The sequence below is a fragment of the Macrotis lagotis genome, chromosome 1, assembly GCF_037893015.1.
Source record: "Macrotis lagotis isolate mMagLag1 chromosome 1, bilby.v1.9.chrom.fasta, whole genome shotgun sequence".
In the NCBI taxonomy this organism is placed as follows: domain Eukaryota; kingdom Metazoa; phylum Chordata; class Mammalia; order Peramelemorphia; family Peramelidae; genus Macrotis; species Macrotis lagotis.
Window position 1 is genome coordinate 688,128,954 of NC_133658.1, and position 24,715 is coordinate 688,153,668.

Below are 24,715 nucleotides of genomic sequence, written 5' to 3' on the forward strand. Positions count from 1 at the left end.
AAAACAACCCCCAGGAATATTATAGCCAAGTTCCAGAACTCCCAAGTCAAAGAGAAAATATCACAAGCAGCCAGAAGGACACTATTCAAATATCGTGGAGCTACAGTCAGGATCACACAGGATTTAGCAGCAACTACATTAAAAGCAAGTAGGGCTTGGAATTTAATATACCAGAAGGCAAAAGAGCTTAGAATGCAGCTGAGAATCAACTACCCAGCAAAACTGATGTCTTCTTACAGGGAAAAAGATGGACTTTCAATGAACCAGGGGAATTTCAAATGTTCCTGTTGGAATGGCCAGAGCTGAACAGAAGGTTTGATCTTCAAATACAGGACTCAGGTGAAGCATAGAGATTGGAGGAGAAGGGGAAAATAGGAGGGACTTAATCATGAACTGCATGTATTCCTGTATAGAAAAAATGACACTGATCTCAGTTAATAGAGCAGGTAGAAGGCGCTTTTATAGATGAAGCACAGGAAAAAGCTGAATTTGAAGATAAAATGTGGTGTAAAAATGGCATCAATAGAAAAAATGAGAATAAATAAATTTAAAAAAATTTTTAAAAATTGTATCTAAAGAGATAAAATGATAATGGCTGGAATTTAGACAGCCCTTTTCAGGCGTGCAAAAATGTTTTATATCCATTATCCCATTTGATTCTTATAACAACCCAATAAGGTGTTGTTATTATCCTGATTTTTCAGATGAAGAAACTGGGACCCATAGAAGTGATGTGATTTGCTCAGGGTCACATAGATAATAAGCATCTGAGGCAAGATTTGAACTTGTCTTTATGACTCCCAGGACTGTCTTTTAATTACTGAGACACCTAAGCTTCCTGACTTCCTAAATGTGTGAAACTGGGCAGGTCACTTAACCTCTTTGCCTTCATTTTTTTAATTTGTAAAATAAAGGAGTCCAATGTAATGATCTCTAAGATACTTTAAAAAAATCTAAACCCATGATCCTAGATTCTAAGGTTGTAATGTTTCTATCAATTATTATGGAACAGTCGTAGATAGTACTACATTATTTTGTATTATTATTTAACTTTGTCCTCCTATATATCTGCCTTGCCTTCTCAATGAGACTTGAAGCTTCTTGATAAAAGCAACTATCCAAAGCACCTGTAAGCACATAGAAGACATGTATTTAACTTAATATTCATTTATCCATATAAAAGGACTAAATCTAATGTAAAGTATTTTCAAGCAACTGAACTGAATTATTTTTTTGCAAGGCAAATGGGGTTAAGTGGCTTGCCCAATGCCACACAGCTAGGTAATTAATTATTAAATGTCTCAGACCAGATTTGAACCCAGGTACTCCTGACTCCAGGGCCAGTGCTTTATCCACTGCGCCACCTAGCCGCCCCTGAACTGAATTTTTTAAAAATAATGACTAGATTTTATATTTCAATGTATACATAATAAAAGCTTTTCATCTAATCTGTGTACTTAGAAAGAACAAATGTTCAAACAATTCCTCTCTAAGCCCTCTTGAAACACCTTTGTATTTCAGTTCTGAGGAACAATAAAAAAGAAAAATAGAACTTAATAAGCTAATAAGGACAAAGGGGTATTTACTAAAATCTCAGGGATATTTTACATTGTCCAAGTAAGGAAAAACAACCAAAAGAAGTTCATTTCTCCCTCTTCTCCAAATGATCCTCATATTACATCAGGTTTGTATCTTGGACAAATGAATACCTTTCAGCCCTGAGAAGCAAGCCAGTAAAAGGTGTGAGTATTTAATGTATTATAAAATGAATTCATACATACCTTCTATTTTTTCTGCTGCCCAATATTGTCCTGCAGTCTCAAGAATCCAGGCTTCATGCCTATCAGCTATCAGAAAACTATTGTGATAGCTAAGTACCATACTCTCCGAACAATTTCCACCCTGGCCATATTTTTCTAGTAAATCAACAATAACATTGACTGCTTTTTCAGCTGTATCAGCTCTTTCAAGTCCAAGCCTAAAATAAAATTTAATAAGTTCTTATAATTGCATTCTTTCAAAATTGTTGTTTGTAAGGTAGCATATATTAATTTCAACATAAAATTTATTTAAAAATAGCAACCAATTGACGAGTATTCTTAAACTTATCCTCTATCTCTTACATCTGGACTTCTTAGTTTTTCATCTTTCTATTCTGTGGTATTTTAGCTAAAAAAAAAACCTGATGTTTTCATTCTCTTACGGTAATATAACAAATAACAGAACATTTTAAAATAGTCTGGCATTATAAATTAAAAAGTAAAGTTAAATTCTATAAAATGTGATTTGTTTTTTTCCATACAAATGTAAACCATAAGTATATCTGATAACCTGACGAGGTCCATGCCAAGTAATGCTTCTTCTTCGCTTACTTCTTCTCTTCCCCATACAGCTTCATTACCAATGCAAACTCCATGTTCATTGGCTCCCATTTCTGCACCCCATATCCAAGATGGCCGACTCAGTATAACAGCATAAGTTTCTGGCACTTGTTCAATTTCTATATAGGTGCACTATAAAGAAATTTATAGTTTAAAAATAAGAATCTATTAATGATTCAGGGAAAGTTGGAATTCAATAGTTTTACAATCTAAACTATTACAAAAGAAGTATAACAAAAATCATTGAACAGGGTAAACAATAACTAAAATTTTATAAGATATATTCAAAATTACCCTAAAAATGAACCAATATTCCAAATAAAAACAATGTAAAGTACAGTATTCTTCTTAAATGAACCAATCCAAAAAATAAATTTGAACATATAACCAAAAGGGAAAAAAACTACAATATCAACATAACCCCATTTAAAAGTAAGTAGCACAAAATGTTATGGTTCCATTAGTAGACATTAGAACAAATAAGATCACAATAATTTTATTTATTGCATATTAATGATTATAAATGATTACTAACAAAGACATAATTTTTAATTAGCTATGTATATTGTCAAAGAATTGGCTTAAATCAAAATCAATACCAAGTAAGAATAAAGTAAAATCAAAAGAGATAGCAACTAAATTAAAATTACTCAAACTTGTCCTATTTAAATATACTACTGATTCAGAAAAAAAAATTTACTTAGAAAGAGTATCATGATAGTCAAGGCAACAGTGACTTTAGAATATTAACTCATTTGTAAAATTATAATGAAGAAGAAAGGTATAAGATTATAAACCATATATATTATCTCATAAAACAGCAAGAACTAGTTGAGATATAAAACAATATTGGTGAGAGACCAAATTAAGTCAGATCATTCTTTTTAGGATGAAAACAGAAAAAGTCATGTTAATATCACTGTTAAAAACCATTTTTTTCCAGTAAGGATAGTATTTTTTGTTTTGTTTTGTTCTGTTTTTAGGTTTTTGCAAGGCAAACGGGGTTAAGTGGCTTGCCCAAGGCCACACAGCTAGGTAATTATTAAGTGTCTGAGACCGGATTTGAACCCAGGTACTCCTGACTCCAAGGCCAGTGCTTTATCCACTACGCCACCTAGCCGCCACCTAGCCGCCACCTAGTAAAGATAGTATTGCTGCAATATTTGAACTCTTAACGCTACAGTTCCTGATCTACTTTGTGATGTATTAGAAATGCCACTAAAGAAAGATATGAAAAAGCAATCAGGTTAGAATCTATGGAAGATCTATGTGAAGATGTTATAATTATGAAAGTACTGAAGGACAAAGATTCAAAATATCTAAAAGAGGAAGATACCAAAACCTTGGTGGGGGAAAAAACCCACCATATATTTTACTCTTGGAAAAAGGCAATCAAGAAAATGCCAACAGAATCAGTAATGACCAATTCATATGCTTACATTCCCATTGCTATAAATTTGTTTATAAGAATAATCTATATCATTATCAAGGACAAAAATAATCAAAGAATGAGAAGGGAACATTAGAAAGACAGAATTCGAAGACTTTCATAAAATGAGATTCTATAGCAGACTACATTTTATAATCATTAGATTGACTTAAAGGTTACTTTGCTTACTGTTTGTTGACTACAAAAAAAACTCACAAGATTCAGTTCAGTAAAATGACATCTTCTTCATCCCATGGGTATGTAAAAACCATACAAAATTTCTTGAAAGATATAACAGAGATAATTCTAATTCATACTTACTGATTATAAGTAAAGGCATTAAACTAGTTAGTCACAGAGAATATCCAGGACAGAATTGAAATGAAAGAGGAATTTTTATTGATGGTGAGGTCCTCCAGATGTGCCTGTTTGGGGATTACATTATGCTGTTTTTATCAAATCCTGTAATACTGTTGTGCCTCCTAAATGAAGTCAATAATAACAAAGATTTTAGCCTAATTATCCACATAGGAAAAATAAAAGGGGAAAACAAGTATGCCTGTTGAGCAGACTATGACAAACTGTATAGTTCTTCCACCAGCAAATATAATTTGGGCCTAGAATTAAATAGGGGGTGAGCAGGTTAGAAATTGTATTTGAAAAACTATATGGTATTTTTAATGATCTCAAACTTCTCCATGAAACAAGGTTCATTTTTTAATCCCTATGAATGGGTTAAAATGTGAGATTTCTTATAGAAAACATTTTAGGGGGCCCCCACCCTTTCTTCTTCACCTCCTTCCTGGATCTGGTATTTTAGGACATCCTATTTATCCTCCCCTTGTTCCAACCCCAACTGCATTAGGTACCTCGGACAAATACATTGTGTTAATGTCCCTTTTTCTTTAGATTTCGTGCTTAGATTGTAAACATCACTTTCTCCGCGGAGGAGGCCAGCGGTCAGTGGCCGGCGGACTCGCAGCCTCCCTGCGGAGGCTCGCCCGTGAAGGTGCCGCCCGCTTCTCCCGAGTCTCTAGATCTTCATCTTGCTAAGTCTATACCTTCTATACCATACGCTTTGGGGGGCTTGTTCGGGATTGTGTGACCAGCATGGAGGCTGAGGGCTTCTCTCGCCAGCAAGGCACCACCCTGCCTGATTTTGGGGGTTCAGAGGCCTATGACCTGAAGTGGAGAGACTCGCTGCAAAATGAAAGTAGATTCTGCGGCTCAAACTCCTGGCAGCCGGGCAGCTTGTGTTCACAGAACCCGGAGTGAGCCTGTGCCCCGGCGGGGGGCATTACTGCACCCCTGGGGGTCAAGACCACACCGGGGGACTGAGGATCGGAGGCGGCTCCAAAGAATTTGGCGTAAAAGGTCTGGAATTGGAGTATGCCGGCTCCTTCCACATATTTAAGATAGGAACGCTCAGTCCGAGCCCCCCACAGAGAAATAGAGGCGCCTATAGATAGCCTATAGATAGCCCCGCAGGGATTGAGCCGAGTTACCAGAATATAGGGGGATGAGTAAGAAGGAAAGGATAAAGGACTGTTGGTTTGTACAGGGGAACAAAGATATAGGAGGAGGAACCATTTGGCCCTTGTGGGGTTCAGCTGAAAATTGGGGGTGTCAAACATTAAATGTGTTTGTGAATGGAAGAGAGCCTATCACTCTAGAGGAAATAATGTGTGCTAACCCATGGCTCCTGGGGAGAAAATATTTTTGAACCAAAAAGAAAAAGATGAGAAGGAAGAATGGGAAGAGGAGTGGGATCCCCTCCTATCACTTCCTCCCCCTTACCCCAATCCCTGGCCTATCATCGCTCCTCCCCTTGCTCCTACTCCTGCCCCTGCGACTCCTATTATGCCAGGCCTTCATGTTCTCCCAGGGAGGGGAATTAGGCAATTACAAAGGGATCTTGAAAAGTTCCCCTTGGGGTCATGGATCCCAAATTACCAGCAGGGAGGTCCCCACTGGGGCTTTTGTAAATGCCCCACTCAGCATTGCTGACATCAGGCATTTTAAAAGGGAAATGAAATCTTTAATGGAAAAACTCACAAGACTAGCAGAACAATTTAACCAATTTCTGGGTCTGAACTTGTACACCTGGGAGGAGCTAATGTTTATATCTAAAACCCTGTTTACACAGGAGGAACTGGGGATAATAAGAGGAGGAACCATGAAGGAATGGGACCGGAAGGCTCCCCACCCCACCCCCGCAGGAATTGTTCCTGCTGAACAAAAGTTTCACCTGGGGATCACTATAACCCAGTCCACCGAGGGCATTTGCAAGACTTGAGGGAGTTGATAGTTACCGGAGTTAGAAATGCGATACTGAAGGCTCAAAACTTAAAGAAAATCTTTTTAGTGATACTGGGGAGAGAGGAGTGTCCTGTTGAATATCTAAATAAATGAAAAGAAAGCATGAAGTACTCTGCATTTGACCCTGAATTTGACCCTGATGACAAAGAAACTGAGGGAACCCTAAAATTGCATTTGCTACTAATGCCTGGCCAGACATCAGTAGAAAGTTACAGAAGATAGAAGGATGGAATAATAAGTCCCTCACTAGTCTATTGGAGGAAGCTACCAAAGTTTACACCAGAAGGGATTATGAGAAACAGAAGCAGAAAGCCAAGGCTTTTGTACAAGCTGAAAAGAATTAAATTTAGGAGGAAGAGAAGTGTTTAGAAGAGAAGTATTTCAGCCCTCAGGCCACAGACAAGGTTCTGTTGGAAGGAACTCCTCTGAGGGTGGGATGCCTAAAGGCAGAGGTTCAGGAAACAGGGCCCCAATAAAATGTTGGGACTGACAAGCAGAGGGACATATTTTGAGGGACTGCCCAGGGAGGAAGAAAGGACAGCAAGCCTATTCCCTCATAAAAATGGATGATGATTCAGGAAGTCAGGGGTTCTTTGGTACCCACCTGGAACCTTGGTAAATTTGAGGGTGGGGCTGAGGGAATGACAAATATTGTCTCCTCCTTAGACACAGGAGCTGCTAGAACTTCACTCATACAGCTTCCCATTGGGGTTGGATTATCTAAAGAAACCATTATTATCTCAGGAGTCAAGGGAGAAAAATCCCTGGTCCCTATGACCAGGAAATGGAAAGTTAAATTGGGAAAACAAACTACTCCTGATCCCAGAAGCTGGAATCAATCTATTAGGAAGAGACTTAATTTCTAAATTAGGCATAGCGTTAATACCAAAAGGGACAAATATATGTCCTAACAGAATAGCAAGGCTCTGGGAAGATTTACTGATTGCAGGAAATAATAGAGAACACACTAATAAGTGTATAGAAAAAGAGGTCAAATATTTAGGACATCTGATTAGTGAGGGAAATAAGAGGCTGGATTAGCTAGGATCAAGGGTATTCTGCATTCTCCATTACTTAAAATATTTTCCCCAATGTCTGGGCAGGACCCGATAACCCAGGCAGAACTGATATAAACCCTAACAAAATTACCCTTTGAGACTCAAGGGAGGTAGTCAGGATTAGGAAGGGAGGTAGTCAGGATTAGGCAATATACACTCTCCCAGGAAGGCAGGGTGGGACTGTAATATATAGAGACTCCTGAAAAACCACCTGATTGAACCCTGTATCTCACCCTTCAACACTCCCATTCTATCAGTCCGGAAGAAGGATAGTAAATTTAGAATCCTTTAGGATTTAAGAGAAGTCAATAAAGTGGTCTTGTCATCTCACCCTGTTGTCCTGGACTCATGTACCATTTTACGAAAAATCTCTAGTGCTATCAAATGGTTAATGTGGTAGATTTAAAGGACATATTCTAGATTTGCCCCCTAGAAGAGGGTTGCAGAAAAATATTTGCCTTCAAATGGAAGGACCACAATACCAGGAGGAAACAACAGTCTCAATGGTGTGTTCTGCCTCAAAGTTTACACCAGAAGGGATGATGAGCAACAGAACTTAAGGTTGATAAAGTAAGGCTTCGTTATAAACTGAGAAGTGATAGGGCTAACCAAATCTCCAAATCTATTTAGGCAGGTTATGGAAACATGTTTAGAGAATTTTACCCTGGTTGTGGATACTAGAGTTCTGCAATATGTGGATGATTTACTGATTGCAGGAAATAATAGAGAACACACTAGTAAGTTTATAGAAAAAGAGGTTGAGGGGTGGCTAGGTGGAGCAGTGGATAGTGCACCAGCCCTGGAGTCAGGAGTACCTGGGTTCAATTCTGGTCTCAGACACTTAATAATTGCTTAGCTATGTGGCCTTGGGCAAGCCACTTAACCCCATTTGCCTTGCAAAAAAAAAAAAAAACCCGGAAAAAAAAGGTCAAATATTTAAGACATTTGATTAGTGAGGGAAATAAGAGGCTGGATCTAGCTAGAATCAAGGATATTCTGCACACTCCATTACCTAAGACCAAGAAAGAGCTAAGGAAGTTTTTGGGCCTAGTCAGATACTGCTGGGCCTGGATCAACTCCTATGCACTGATCACTAAACCTCTATATCAACACCTATTGAAACAGAGTCCAGACTTCATAGATTGGAATCTTGAAAGTAGACAAAACTTTGAGAAACTAAAACAAATGCTTATTTCACCCCCCCCACCAGTGTTAGCACTCCCAACATTAGAAAAGCCCTTTCATCTGTTTGTGAACATAGCTGAGAACAGGGTAGCATTGGGAGTCCTAGCCCAAATAAGAGGAGGGCAAAGGAGACCCATAGCTTTCCTATCCAAAATACTAGACTCTGTAGCAAGAAGATGGCCCATCTGTGTGCAGGCAGTGGTGGCCACTGCTTTGCTGATGGAAGAAAGCAGGAAACTCACCTTTGGATGAAGTCTCGTCAGCATCCCTTACCAGGTTAGAACTATATTAAACCAGAATGCAGGCAGATGGTTGACTGACTCTAGAATTCTGAAAGATGAGGCTATAGTATTAGAAAAAAGACAATTTGGTAATATCTTGAAATCATAATTTGAACCAAGCCTCATTTTTAACTTCAACCCTAGAGTCTAACCCAGATGAAGAATATTATTGTCTGGAACTAATAGAATATCAAATTAGAGTGAGGACTGACTTACAGGAGTCCCCACTATCAGGGAGACTCAATTCATTGATGGATCCTCTAGAGTAGAAAATGGGAAAAGAAAGAATGGATTTGCCATCATTGATGGAGACGTGACCATTGTTGTAAGATCTGGGGGGTTACCAGTCACTTGGTCAGCACAGACCTGTGAGCTGTTTGTGTTTAATCATGGTTTACCTTAAAAAATATTAAATCATGCTTTAAAACTAATTAAAGGAAAAGGATGGAAACATATACACTGATTATAATTATTCCTGGGGAGTAGTACATGTGGTAACTCCTTTGAAACCTGAGGTAACTTATTAGCAGATGAGAAAGTACGAGAGGCTGTAGGGAAAAATGAGAATCCAAGTATGTTCATGCTGATTCCAACATTCCCCATCTTTACAAAAGAAGAGACATAAAAAGCTTCATGCCTTGGAGCAGCTAAAAGGGCAGATGGTTGTTGGTGTCTACCAGACAGCAGAGAGGTACTGACCAGAGCAAGTATGAGACAGGTTCTCCAATGCCTATGTCAAGGGAGCCCTTGGGGTGTTCAAAACCTGTGTGATGCCATATTAACTAAGTATGTAACTCCTGGGTTGCACACTCTGGCTTGACAGATGGCAGACGGCTGCTTGATTTGTTGGAGGATGAACAAGATAGCCCAATGCCACACCCCATGGAGAAGTTGACCACCCAGCATAAGGTCTTTTCAAAATACATAGGCAGATTTTACTGAACTTCCCCCAGTAGCACGACTCAAATATTTGTTAGTCAAGTGGACCATCTGACCTCTTGGGAGGGGGGGAGGCCTTCCCCTTGTCTAGAGCAACTGCTTCAAATGGTAACTAAGACTTTATTAGAGCGAATTATACCTATATATGGAACAGTGGAGAAGACAGACTTGGATCAGGGAACACATTTTACAGACAAGATTCTGAAGGACCTAGCTTCATACCCCTTGGCATCCTCCATCTTCTGGCAAAGTTGAGAAAATGAACCAGGAAATCAAAAAGCAGTTGACTAAACTGGCAATAGAAACACACCTCCCCTGGACCAAGTGTTTACTTTGGTAAGGATCAAAACCAAACTCCATTGAGATATTGCATTATTGCCTTATGAATTACTATATGGATACCTCTTTCTCACCCCAACCCTTCCCTGGGATCCTATCTCTGATACCAGACTTATTCCTGAAAAGGTACCTTAAAACCTTAATAACTCACAAGAATTACAGCAAAAAGGGTTAATTGCACCCCCCCCCCCATTTCCTTGTACATAAATTCTAAATTGGAGATTGGGTATACCTAAAAATTTTAAAAGATGAGAAATTAATTCCGGGCTAGGGTGGCCCCTTTCAGGTTTTGCTAATTTCAGATATGGCTATCCACACTCAGGAATGGGACTGCACACACCACACCTAGGTTAAAGAACCTGCACCCCCACCAATACCAGAGTCTTTGACTGAAAAGTAGAATGATCTCAAACTACATCTGAAAAGGAAATCTCCCACAGGTGGATGCACGATCTTTGATGTGCATCCAGCTTCACCTCTTCCTCAGTCTCTAAGGGTTATTGGTGTATTTTTCTTCTAGTTATAATATTGTTAATTTTGGTGTTTGTGGCGAATGTATTGTTTTTATTTCTGAATCTTTCCAAACCTATCCCATTCCAGGGTTTAATTATAGTGTCACTCCTTAGGGTAAGCCCTATCGCTTCTCAGCTTATAATGAAGCCTTAATTTATCAGCCTTAAGTTAGCTTATGTTGCAACCCTCTTGACATCCTCATTCCCGCTTTGGTAGAGGACCAATTCCTATTGCTTATGCAGAAGATTAGAGGAATTTTTAACCTTTCCAACTGTTGAATTGTGGGGTGCCACACCAATTGGATCAGTAGCTTTGGGTTCCAGTTCCACTGGACCCAGCATGGATACTCAGAAAAACTTGTGGGGAATTGAAACTATCCAACTGTTGTGTCAAAATTGATGGTAATGACCAATTGCTAAAGAAAATCACCAAAGACATCATCAACAATGTGAGGCAGCATTATGAAATTTTGAAGAAATCTCATCAAAATAAAGAGGAGGGATTCAATGGGTTAAAATGTGAGATTTCTCATAGAAAATATTTTAGAGATCCCCTGCCCTTTCTTCTTCACCTCCTCTTTCCTGCATTATATACTTTAGGACATTCTATATTACCCCCTTGTTCCAATTCCACCTGCATTAGATACTTTGGGCAAATATGTTTCATTTACATCCTGTTTATTTAGATTTCGTGCTTATATTGCAAAATCACATCCTCAGTCAATGAGGATAAAGGTCAGTGGTGGGCAGAGGCTGTGTCAGGGATCTTATGTAATACCCTCACTATTTTGTATTTTTCTGCCTCCCTTCAGTTGCTTGTCCAGTGAAGGTGATGCCCACTTCTCATGAGAAACGAGTAAAACCTTTCATTTTGTACCTAGAAACATCACCAAATTTTAGTTTTGGTTAAGAGTCAACTTCTGTACCATACACTCATATTCTAATGGTGATGGTCACATGAATAACAAATCATACAATACTGGTTTTTTTAAGCTTTCGAATTGTGGTTCATTCAAAGGACAATGGAAAGACACTAGCTGAACATGAAAAGGTTTCATCACATCATATAACCAATAAAAATACACAAGCAAAGTAGCACGAAATAGGCTATCAGAGAGTTAGAGAGACCCAGAAATGAACACAAGTCATTCAGAAAGTCTGAGGGCTAATCAATGAATAGTCCATGTGGACTCTAGACAAACTGCTGAGATCTAGAAAAAAGCTAAAACATCTTAGGCCTCCTCCCAGGGAAGATTTACTAGACATGAACAAAGCGTGGATGGACCACAATCTACACATTTGGAGGGGGCACCCACATTGATGGGATAACGATTCATCAAAATACTAATTTTCAACTAATTCCACATGCATAGACACAATGAGAACTATCCTACATTGGAAAAATCACCAGATTTGGAAACACAAGAACCTGGGTTCAAATCTTGGGCTCACTCACTTACTATCTATGTGAGTTAGGGAGGTCATTCAACTTTTCTGTGTCTGTTTCCTCACCTATAAAATGAGGAGGTTGGGTTAGAGTGTCTCTACTAGATGACTTCTATAGTCCCTTCTAGATTTATGGTATTCTGATAGTGACATCATTAGATCTAATTACTCTTCTTTGATGTCTGGGAAAAGTAAGATGATATAAGATTTTTCAAAGATTATTTTTATTCAATCAATTGAATTTGACATACAAGTTCTAAGCTCCTACTAGTTATAGAGCACTATGCTAGGCACCATAGGAGTTAATTTTTTTTTAAATGAACCTTGCCCTCATATAGTTTATGAGCTATAAGAAACAATATATATGCAAAAGCTATAATACAAACAGAATGTAAATTTTTAATTAAATTTTGCTACTCTGAACTTGATAAACATTTTCATATTCAAAAAACCAAAATATTATATATAAAACTGCAAGCCTCTGTTATGGCTCTATTATTTTAAAGATTCATACTAAATTCAACAAGGATAAATGAATTTTTAAAAAGTATTTTGCAAGGATAGAAACAAGAAAGGTCATACCCAGCTGGGAGACTCAAGGAAGACTTCATGGACAATACGGCCATCTGGCTTAAAGTATAGATGAGAATTCAACAACTTGAGACAGAGGAGAAGAAACTGTAGGCTTTATGTAACAATGGGAATGGAGTTAAGAAAAGATGCAAGACTTGTAATAGGAAAATGAGTATCCAAATTTGGCTGGAATATAAAGTTACATTGTAAAGAGTAATGTGAGATAAAACTTGAAAGATAAGATCATAACAGACCATGATGGTTCTTGAATGCAAGGATAAAGAACTTAGACTTTATATAATAATACACAGTGGATAGAATCCCAGGTGTGGATTCAAGAAGACCTGAGTTCAAATTTGATGTCAGATATCTAATAGCTGTATCTGGGTAAGTCGCTTAACCCTATTGTCTCAGGTTCTTCATCTGTAAAATGACCTGGAGAAGGAAATGACAGAACATTCCAGTATCTTTACCAAGAAAACCCCATATGGGATGACAAAGAATCAGACACAACTGAAAACAACTAAACAACAAGAAGTACATAATCACTGAAGAGTTTTTTTTTTTGGCTTTGGTTTTTTTTTAGGTTTTTGCAAGGCAAACAGGGTTAAGTGGCTTGCCCAAGGCCACACAGCTAGGTAATTATTAAGTGTCTGAGACCGGATTTGAACCCAGGTACTCCTGACTCCAAGGCCAGTGCTTCATCCACTACACCACCTTGCCGCCCCCTACTGAAGAGTTTTAAGCAAAGAAGTTACATGCAAGTGACAGTAGAATGTAAATTCCCAAAAGGTAGGGCTTGCCTCAAAAGTCTTTATATCCCTTAGTTCCTAGTACAAGACTTTGTACAAAGAAAGTAATTAATAAAGTCTTATTAAATTAATTTGAACATATTATAAAAGTGCATCTATTTTTACTGGATTTTTTTTCATATTCAATTTCTTGAATTTTTAACTTACCTATCCGTGGAATAATAGCTCACTCATAAAAAATATCAACACAGTTCTTAAGAATAGTATTTTAAACAAAACATTTTACCTTACCTCAAGTTTTCTTACAGCACCATGAACTAAAGAAGGAAAATAAACTATCTCTTGTACTTCATTAAAGATTCTATCTGAATTTTTTCCAAAAATAATCCGGTTGCCAATTGTTGCAGGAGGCAAGGCCACAAATGTATCACAAGAAGTAAGTTCCATGTTTCTTGAGTCAATCCTTTAAAAAAAAGTACAAAAAAATCTTTAGAGGAAGGAAATTTGGAAAATAAATCAAACAAGAAAATCTAGTTTATTTGAAGATCAAAAGCTTATTGGGGGGGGTTACTAAGTGAGATTGTGCATTTAATAATCAAAAGATTTTTCTGCAATATTTGAAGGGCCTGTGATTATGTTAATGTTATATATGCAAATTAGACCTTTCTATGATGTGAAAATCTTTATGGTTTATGTAACCAAAAAACTCACCACCCTGCTGTCAATCTAGAGAAAAACTTCTCTCAATTTCAGCTGGCCATCAGGTGACAAAAAGTAATTTGTGTAGATTTGAAATCTTTCCAGCTTGGGAAGCCTTTGGGAATTCCTCTCCACTCCACCCCCACAATGAGGCAGTAGGTGGAAATTCAAAATGGGACAGAATTATGGAGAAAACTGGGCTCCCAAAGGCTATGCCTGTGAAATAAAAAGCTCCAAGGATCCCATTATAAGCTCCAAAGACTTCATATTCAAAAGATAACAAGATTTTATAATGATAGCCTAAAAAGAGTGGCAATAAGAATACCTATATTAAAGAATCAGGGATTGTTGAAGTATGAACTATGTGAACCAAAGAAAATGGTATAGGATAGTATTGGATCCAGACCTGTTGCCCACTAGACCCCACTGATTATCCTTTACTAAGGACACAAACCTTAACCTCCATAGAAACTCCAAATAATGCACAATCTCACCTTAGTGAACCCAAAATAAAACATATGCTCCATGGAGACTCCAATGACTCTCATACCACCTTGACTTCTATATTCAATACACTATAAAAGGGGGGGGGTGGGTAGCTAGGTGGTGTAGTGGATAGCACACTGGCCCTGGAGTCAGGAGGACCTGAGTTCAAATCCAGCTTCAGATAATTATTGCCTAGCTGTGTGACCTTGAGCAAGTCACTTAATCCCATTGTTGTAAACAAATTAAAAAAATGTTTAAAGTACCCTATAAAAAGACTTGCTCTCCCCACTAGCCACTGCTGGAGTCTGCTTGGACCCAGCCCACTGTACTTTCCTCAATAAACAACTTTGCATTTACTTCCATTTATAAAGCATCATCTTCCTTTTTACAGAGGGTTCATTTTTTGACCTTTCATTTGGGGCTGAAACCTGGGAGAGGAAAAGCAGGGATTCATGAAGGTTTGAGCTCCAGCTAATTCCTTGATCTTCCCTAAGGGAATCCTTGCAACCCTTTCCTGGGCCTACAGATCCTTCATATTTTACCACCACTGCTACCAGTCCTCCTATTCACCCCAGTCACTTCAGAAGAAGTAGCTAATTTGAGAGATAAGACTCCTTTCAGGGCACTCCCCCTTCCTTCTTGCCAGGACACCTAGAGTGTTTCTTTCTGAAATCCTACCTAGGTGGGGAACTACCTCGAAACAGAGAAACAGAACTGGCACACCACTTTCTTGTTTAAACTATAACCAAATGACTCAGCAGGTGGGGATGCCCCCATGAGAGTCTTAGGTATGGTCACTGGGCTCCTCTGTGGATCTTCACCCCTCCTAGTACTCATCTTCATGGGGATTTTACATTCCAAAAACAGGCCAGACACTCCACTGAGATGTGCCTACAAAATTCTGAAACAAATAGATCCCCAACTCAGGCCTGAAGGACTTGTCTTTCTTTCCACCATACAGTGGCCTCAATATAAATTGGATAATGGGAAGGCATGGTCACCTGAGGGGACTTTTGGTTCTCTACCCTCACTGACCTAAACAACCTGTGACAGAGGCAAGGCAAATGGAGTAAGATTCCATGTTTTTTGTACTAAGATGGAGTCCTTCCCTATGCAAATCCATCTCCACTACCCAAATTCTTCTCCAGCAACTAGGACTTACTAGAATAGTACAGACCCCTCAGTCCCTTGCATGGCTCCTCCAAATGATCCCCTGGAAGATCCCCTCCTTTCAGCCCCACTCCACTTTCCCCTTCCTTAAGCTCCTCCTCTTCCTCCACCTGATTCCACCTCAGGTCTTTTGCTGAATGTGGCCACAACATCCATTCTTCTTCCTTCTATGTCAGATAATCTATCTTCTTCAACCACCACCACTTCTCCCCTTCTTTTACCTCCTCTCGGGGTTTGCCTTCGCCCCTGTCCTGTTCTCCCTCTTCATGAAGTGGCAGGTCCCAAGGGCAAACCTATCAGGGTCCATGTCCCTTTCTCTTTTTCCAACCTCAGTCAAACTGAAAAACACCTTGGTTCCCATTACACTGATCCCTCTCAGAAATCCCTCTAAAGAATTTCATCATTGGGGGCGGAGCCAAGATGGCGGCAAGAGAGCACTGTCTCTTAGGTGCTCTCTCATATAACTTCTAAACTAAGGACTCAACTAAATTTTTGAGAGACAGAACCCACAGAGGGACCCAGTGAGGCAGTTCTCCTACTCAAGGTAACCTGGAAAAGAGCAGAAAGGCTCTGCTCCCCGGGGTTGGAGGGGTGGCCTGCAAAGGGGGGGGCCCGCCAGAGCAAAAGAACTTCAGCCTCCTGGAGGCATCCCCAGGGCACTGGGAGCCACAGCAGCGGGGGAGTTTCCTGGCTTACGCCCCGGGAAGCACTGGGCATAATCTGGGGGAACAGCTGAGGGGGAACCTCTGCCAGAGCGAGCACGTGAAGCCCAGCCCTCAGGGCACACAGCAAGCAGCATGGCCACTGCATTCCAGATCCAGGAAACATAAGCAAGCTGAGCTGGTAAGCAGGAGCCCCCAGGGCATGAGCCCATTGAACCTAGGGAGGGGAGTGAGGAGAGAGACTGCCTAGCTCTGTCCTCTGTGCCAGGAACAGGACACTGGGGTTCTGACCACATTCAGATCCTGATCGCAGTCTAGGGCCCCCCATAGAACAGCAGGGCACCCCCCAGCCCGGTGGTGGTGGTGGGGTGCTTATGGTCATTCACAGACCAGGAGGGAGGACAGAGCCTCACACACTGAGACCCTTGTGGGAGTGTCCCAAAAAGCTCAGGAAGCACCCCCAAACCAGTCTTAGGCTGGGAAAATGGGCAAACAGAAAAACAAGAGGAACACCACATTGAGAAATATTTTGCTTGTGAGCCCAAGAAGGATCAAAACACTCAGTCTGAAGATGAAGAAGCACAAGCTCCTGCATCTAAAGACTCCAAGAAAAACAGAAATTGGGCTCAGTCTATGACAGAGCTCAAAAAAAAAAGGCTTTGAAAATCAAATGAGGGAGATAGAAGAAAAACTGGGAAAAGAAATGAGAGAGATGCAGGAAAAACATGAAAATGAAGTCAGCAGCTTAGTCAAGGAAATCCAAAAAATGCTGAAGAAAATAGCACGCTAAAAACCAACTTAGGTCAAATGGATAAAACAGTTCAAAAAGTTATTGAGGAGAAGAATGCTTTAAAAAGCAGAATTGGCCAGATGGAAAAAAGAGATAAGAAAACTTGCTGAGGAGAACAAATCCTTCAGACAAAGAACAGAACTCAGGGAGATTGATGAATTTACGAGAAATCAGGACTCAATACTTCAAAACCAAAAGAATGAAAAATTAGAAGAAAATGTGAAACATCTCATTGAAAAAACAACTGATATGGAAAACAGACTTAGGAAAGATAATTTTAAAAATTATTGAAATACCTGAAAATCATGATCAGGAAAAGAGCCTTGACATCATTTTCAAAGAATTACTACAGGAAAATTGCCCTGATATCCTAGAAGCAGAGGGCAAAATAGAAATGGAGAGAATCCACCGATCCCCCCGAGAAAGAGATCCCAAAAAACCAACCCCTAGGAATATTATAGCCAAGTTCCAGAACTCCCAAGTCAAAGAGAAAATATTACAAGCAGCCAGAAGGACACAATTCAAATACCATGTTGCTGCAATCAGGATCTCACAGGACTTAGCAGCAACTACATTGGAAGCTCGTAGGGCTTGGAATATAATATACTGGAAGGCAAAAGAGCTTAGAATGCAACTGAGAATCAACTACCCAGCAAGGCTGAATGTCCTCTTCCAGGGAAAAAGATGGACTTTCAATGAACCAGGGAAATTTCAAATGTTCCTGTTGGAATGGCCAGAACTGAACAGAAGGTTTGATCTTCAAATACAGGACTCAGGTGAAGCATAGAGAGTGGAGAAGGGGAAAATATGAGGGACTTAATGATGATGAACTGCATATATTCCTGTATAGAAAAATGACACTGATAATACTCATATGAACCTTCTCAATTATAACAGAGCAGGTAGAAGGAACTTTTATAGATGAAGCACAGGAGAAAACTGAATTTGAAGATATATTGTGGTGTAAAAATGGAGTCAATAGATAAAAGGGAAATGTAATGGGAGAAAGAAAAAGGAGAGGGGGAATAGGCCAAGATATTTCATATAATAAGATTTTTCTTTATTACAATGAGCTATTACAATGATATGGAAGGGGGGGAAGGCAAGGGGGAATGAGGGAATCTTTGCTCTCATCAGAGGTGGCTAGGAGAGGAAACCGCATATATATTCAATGGGGTATAGGCATCTGGAGTAAGAAGGAGGGGGGCAGGGGGAAGGGGGGAATGTGAGTGATGGAGGAGAGGATGGACCATGGGGGGAGAGTGCTCAGATATAACACATTTTCTTTTTTACTTCTTGCAAGGGGCTGGGATTGAATGGCCTGTCCGGGACCATAGGGCCAGGTGGATGCTGGGCCTAAGGGGTGGTATGGGGGCTCAGGGCCTCTGGGCCCCAGAGCCAGGGATCTCTCTGCTGTGCCACTCAGATACCCTACAGCAGAGTCAGAGTGAAAGGAGAGAGAAAATATAGTACATGGTAGTGGAGAAATATGAAAGGAGGGAGTTGCGATAAACAAAGGCAAGGGTGGAAAACTATGGAAGTAACTTCAGTGATGGACTTATCATAAAGAATGTGATCTACCCATAACAGAGTTGGTGGTATTGGAACACAGACTGAAGCACATTTATATTTATTATTATTATTATTATTTGGTGGGGTGCAGGGCAAATGGGGCTGGGTGGTCTGCCTGGGGCCGCATAGCAGGGTGACCATTGGGTGTCTGAGGCCGGATTTGAACCCGGGTGCTCTGGGCTCAAGGGCCAGTGCTCTGTCTGCCACCCAGGCACCCCTACTATTATTACTATTTCATTTTATTTGGGGTCTTTTTTTTTTATTTTTGCAGGGCAGTGTGGTCAGGGTGGCTTGCACATCACACAGCTGGGTGATTGTTGGGTGTACAGGACCAGATATGGGCTCAGGTGCTACTGGCTCCAGGGCTGGTGCTCCATCCATTGCACCACCTGGCCATACCTACAATTATTACTATTATATTTTAATTTTAATTTTAATTTTTTTCTCTCCTCTTTATTGCTCAAGCAAGTCTATATTTTTTGGGAGAGGGAGTATTTTGTTTACTCTTAAACAAGAATATTTTATTAATTTATAAAAACATTATTTGTACAAAATGAGAATAAATATTAAATTTTAAACAATTTTTAAAAATTAAAAAAAAAGAATTTCATCATATAACTGTATCCCATGACCTGATCTGGACAGATCTTTGTTATTTTTTTCCACTTGCATGACTGCTGATGAGAAGGAAAGGGTCCAGGAAGTGACACAGGATCATGCAGACAAGTTAAATAGATAGAATCCTGCAGACTGTCCCATGGGGACAACTGCTGTCCCTACTGACATTCCCAAGATTTATATTCTAGGGATTGCCTGGTTCTTTGCCTGATAACTAACTGCAGCTATCAACTTTGATAAAGTTAAGGAGGTTTTGCAGGGCTCAAGTGAAAAACCCCACAATATAAGCTCTTAACAGATTTAAAGAGGCTACTGTCAAATATACTGTTAATTCTGAATCTCTTGAAGAGATTATTTTCATTTCTCAGTCAGTTCCTGATCTCCATAGAAAATTGAGGAAGATGAAGGCTGGGCCCTAGACACCTAAAGGAGATCTGGTCAATGTGGCCTTCTTGGTCTTTAATAATTGGGATGAAGAGAAAGTTTTATCTCAAACCAAATCTCTCAAGATGTTAGCCTCTGCCATTAAGGGGTCCTGAAACCCCCAAAGAGCATTTAGTAATGGCAATGATCCCAGAGGTGATTGTTTTATATGTGGTAAGTCAGAACATTGGGCAGCTCAATGCTAAAATCCCAGACCTCCCCCCCCAGCCTTGCCCAAGTATGGCAAAAAAGGACACTGACAATCAGACTGCATGCACCTCCCTTCCTCAAAAGGGAGTACCTTGGTAGGCTCCTAATGACCTTCCTGCTCTCCTGGGTTTGGCCATGGGTGACTGATGATGCTTAGGATCTACCTCAGTCTTCAAACCCATCATACATTTAGAACTTTGGGAAACTCTACAAATAAGGCAAGTAAGGTAACATCTTTTCTTCTAGACACAGGGCCACTTTGTCGTGCCAGAATATAAAGGACCCACAAAGAACTCATTCATTTCAATTATGGGGACTGAGGTACTCACCTCTAATCCTCTAATTACTCCTCCTTTACCCTGTTCTACTTGGGGCTTCTATTTTTACTCAACCCTTTCTGGTGGTTCCCAGTTATCCTTCATCTATATTAGGCAGTGATATCCTCTCCCATCTAAAGGCACATATCTTAATTCCTTCCCTTCAGCTATACCATGCAAGGATCCTATGGATAGTTTCCTTTTCTCACTTTCTGACTACTCATGCTACTTCTACTCTCCCTCATCTCCCCATAAACTGTCATTTGAGACATCTCTGTCCCTGTAATCGCTTTCCATCGTGAGCAAATTCTCATTAAGCTGAAGGACCCCACCTCCTTCCCTAACAGACCTCAATAGCTTGTCCTTCTTGCAGGTCTTAGAAGTCTCAAGCCTACAACTGTTACACTTAAGGTGGGGCTCTTATGATCCACATCCTCCCCTTATAATAGCCCTCTTCCCCCACAGACTTCCTCTCAGTGAGCAGAAGTCATTGTCTTAATTCGAGCCCTAGCTCCAACAAAAGGGAAGCATATTAACATCTACACAGGCTCTAGATATGCTTTTCATTTTTTACATGCTTATATCTCTATATGGGCAGAAAGGGACTTCCTTACTTCTAAAGGCTCTCTGAGAACTAATGCTGACCTAATCCTTTGGCAGTGATGCATTGTAACGGCCATCAGGGTATGTCCACCTACATGACAACTGGGAATGAGAAGGCCGACCAGGTGAACAAACACAATGAATGCTAACCCTATACACACCTTCAATTAGTTAGCTTGCCTTCCCTGAATCCAGAATATATACTGGATGAAAAACAAGCCCACCTCTCTAAAGGGCCATTTGGCATGCATCCTGGCTAAGGCAGAATGGTCATTCCTTCCCCAAAAGCAAGCTGGTACCTTTCTTTCTCACTTTTATGATTCCCTCCATGTAGGACATAAACCTACCCTATAATTTCTATCCCTACTGTTTAGTACTCCTGCTCTGACACCCTCCTGAGACTTATCAAAGACTGACTTATCTCTCTCTCTCTTTTTAAAGAGATTTTAGTAATTTTGAGTTTTACAATTTTTCCTCTATTCTTTCTCCCCCACCCCCCACCCCCCACAGAAGGCAGTCTGTTAGTCTTTACATTGTTTCTATGGTATACATTGATCTAAGTTGAATGTGATGAGAGAGAAATCATATCCTTAAGGAAGAAACATAAAGTATAAGAGATAGTAAAATTACATAATAAGATAACAGTTTAAGACTGACCTATCTCAAGGAGACCTTTGTATTCCATCCCCTTCTTTCCCAATCCTCTCACTTTGGCACAGGGAGAGGAATGAGTTTGCCCACCTCTTCTCTGCCCAACTTGGTGTATGCTTGAGAGGAGATGAGATCTTCTTCCCCTGTAGGAATGTAGCATACCTTTGTCTCCCCAACTGGACAATTTGTTCACTGATCTACTTCTCACTCCACATTGAGGTAGCCCCTCAGGTCCTTACTGTCACCCTCAAGACACATACAAGGTACCAAAGGGCTCCCGCTCTCATTCCTTTCTTAGTGGCTATAAGTATCCTTTCTGGATTGGACATGGTGGTAGGAGACATCACAACTTCTCTGTATTACTGTCAGCAGCTATCACAAGACCTTAAGAACCAAAAGCTTCCTACAAATTCAAGAGCAACTGGATTCCCTAGCCACTGTAACACTACAAAACAGACAGGACCTGCTGACTGCTGAGAAGGCCTCTGTTTGTTTCTGGATAAAGAATATGGTTTCAGTCTGGATTGATTCAGGATGCTGCTAAAAAACTGAAAAATCAGCTGACACCTGATCCAGTTGGTTTCAGTCTTCCCGCTTACATAGTCCCCTAGCTCCTTCCCATATGAACCCAACTAATCATGGTCTTTCTGGCACTCTTCTTAGATCCTCCTTTGTTCCGGATGTTTATAGCTTTCATCCAAAAACAGTGAACACTACATCTCAGATGGCCAAACTTATGATTCTACTTCAGGCCCAAGGATACTAATAGTTCCATCCTTTACCCTGTGCTGTACCTGATGATATCATTGCCCCCATCAGCCAAAAAGTGCAAAAGTAGCTCCAGAAGAAGCATCTCCAACCCCAATCCCCCCCCCCCTTTAGCAAAATTAAAATAAAAAAGGCTGGAATGTTGGATCCAGACCTGAGTTTCATTGTCTCTCAGGAAGAGCCCCATTGATTATCCTTTCCTAAGGACACAAACCCTAACCTCCATAGAAACTCCAAACAACACACAATCTCACTTTGGTGAACCCCTAAAGAAAAATAAATCCGTCATGGAGACCCCAACGGCTCCCAATCCCTATGGAAACTATACTACCCTGCTTCCTCCTATATCCAATACCCTATAAAAAGACTTACCCCTATCCACAGCTGGAATCTGCTTGGACCCAGCCCAAAGTTCTTGTCTTCAATAAACAACTTTGCATTCAGTTCCATTTATACTACCATCTTCTTTTTTAACCAAGGGTTCATCTTTTGACCTTTAAGATAGGCACTATTTTTATATGTAATAATTTCATATATATATATATATATATATGTGTGTGTGTGTGTGTGTGTATGTGTGTATATCTATATCTATATCTATATATATACATATATCAAACAAGCATATATATTTTTCAAAGTAAATCTTGTGTCTTTGGATTTGGAAAATCATTTTAATAGCAATATAAGACTTATTAAATTCTACATAGAATCATTTATACCAACTAAAAGAGATATTAGGGAAATGTTTTGCAACAAATGCTATTATTGTTATTATGCTGGCAAGTCCAAAAAATGATGTCATGATTTACAAAAATTCCAAACTACTGAAATTCTTAGTTATACAAAACCCAATGAGCATTTCAAAATGGATGTCCCATCAAATTCAACATATTCTAAAGAAAATTCATTGTCTTTTCCCAAAAAGTATGAATCTGAAGAATTCTTATTTCTTAGTGACCTAAATAAACTCACAATGCTCTATTCTTTAATTTCTAATTTTGCTTGTAGGAGCAATATTATTTTTATAATTCATCACTACTTTTAGGTATCTTGTATTTTCCTTATTTTGTCATCCTTTTATTGACATGAAGGCTATGTACATTTAATAAATAATATAATCTACATAATATTATATATATTATAGCATTTATTCATTAGTATACTAGCATTCTGAAGAAAAATCTAGGAAAATCCCTAGCACATTGGCAGGACCTCCTATGGCAAAATTGGACATTGACAAGAGTGACAAAGCAGTTGGGTAAATATGGATGTTGATGATCTGCAGATTACTGACACATTGAGAATATTAAAAGATTCATTTGAGTGAATTTTTTAAAAGTCTAAAAACAAGGACCATGAAGAGTCCTGTAGGAAAAAAAATGCGGGAAATTTCAAGCTCACCACCTGACATTTGGGAAGATTCTGCTTCTCTCTGGTCCTTAGTTTAATCTTTCATTAAGAGAATGCTTTCTAAATTGCCATTTAGCTTTAAAACCAGTGCATTTAATTTTTCTTCTTCCCCTTTATTTTCTATCTACTGTAAGGGCAATAATGCCCTTCTCTTGAACCTCATTTCTGTGCCTCCCTACTCAACCCTAAGCTGATTCTTTTCTCACTCCTGGCCCTCACTGTTGACACTACTTACTTAACCAGCCACTTTTCCCAGTCCTAGCTGACCAAATGGGGCTTGATCTGGGACCTTTTGTTGATTAAAGAGAACAAACAACAAACAACAACTTTCCATTGATTCTTCCAGACTTTCCTTCTACCACCATCACTTAACTTCTACTTCTAATTTCCTATTATCCAAATTCATCACCCAATCAGATGCTGTTTATTATCCACTGACCCAATATTCCCCCTTTCTCAAAAAGTTCAGGACCAGACTGTCCTTGTTCTCCATTCCAACTCCAACCCTTACTCATACTAGAAGATGGTAATAAACATATGGATATTCCCTCAAATAATCTAATTATCCAATCACTCAAGTTATTAATTTTCTTTTTTTAAAACTTTATTTATTTAAGGCAATGGGGTTAAGTGAATTGCCCAAGATCATATAGCTAGGCAATTACTGAGTGTCAGAGGCCTCATTTGAACTCAGGTCCTTCTGACTCCAGGGCTGGTGCTCTACCCACTGAGACACCTAGCTGCCCCAAGCTAGTCATTTTTCATGACCTTCTTTTTCCTCCATTACCTCAGCTACATAAAGTTGGTCACAATTTTGATCTTCTCTATCCATTGATCCTCCAATTCCACATTTATAAACTTCAAAATGCCTTTACCTAATCAGAATTTTTTTATCATTTCATCTTTCCCTGTGCCTTACAACCCCAAACACAGTTCTTTGTACTCCATCTCCCATATGCCGCAATCTTTTCCTAAGTCAACAACCCTCCTGAACCTTTCCAGTCTTGACTCTTTGGTGACCCTATTCAACTTGAATCCCTTGCCTTTTTTATACCCAATGAAACCTTGCAAAATCCTAACTCTAAATGACTTCCCACCATTCTCTCCTTTCACTCCTGC

General features: G+C 39.6%; 1 protein-coding gene across 2 annotated transcripts in view; it reads right to left on the minus strand.

Annotated features, from left to right (window-relative positions):
- SCRN3 (secernin 3) overlaps window positions 1–24,715 on the minus strand; it is a 45,574-nt gene that overhangs the window by 19,946 nt on the left and 913 nt on the right. For both annotated transcript variants that reach the window (XR_012474263.1, XM_074215684.1), the window contains exons 2-4: window positions 13,506–13,677; window positions 2,332–2,513; window positions 1,782–1,978 (exon numbers count right to left, since the gene is read on the minus strand). Coding sequence is in view for 1 of the 2 variants with exons in the window: in XM_074215684.1 (XP_074071785.1) it covers window positions 1,782–1,978; window positions 2,332–2,513; window positions 13,506–13,661 (535 nt within the window). In the remaining variant the exon portion in view is untranslated. The remainder of the gene's footprint in view (window positions 1–1,781; window positions 1,979–2,331; window positions 2,514–13,505; window positions 13,678–24,715) is intronic.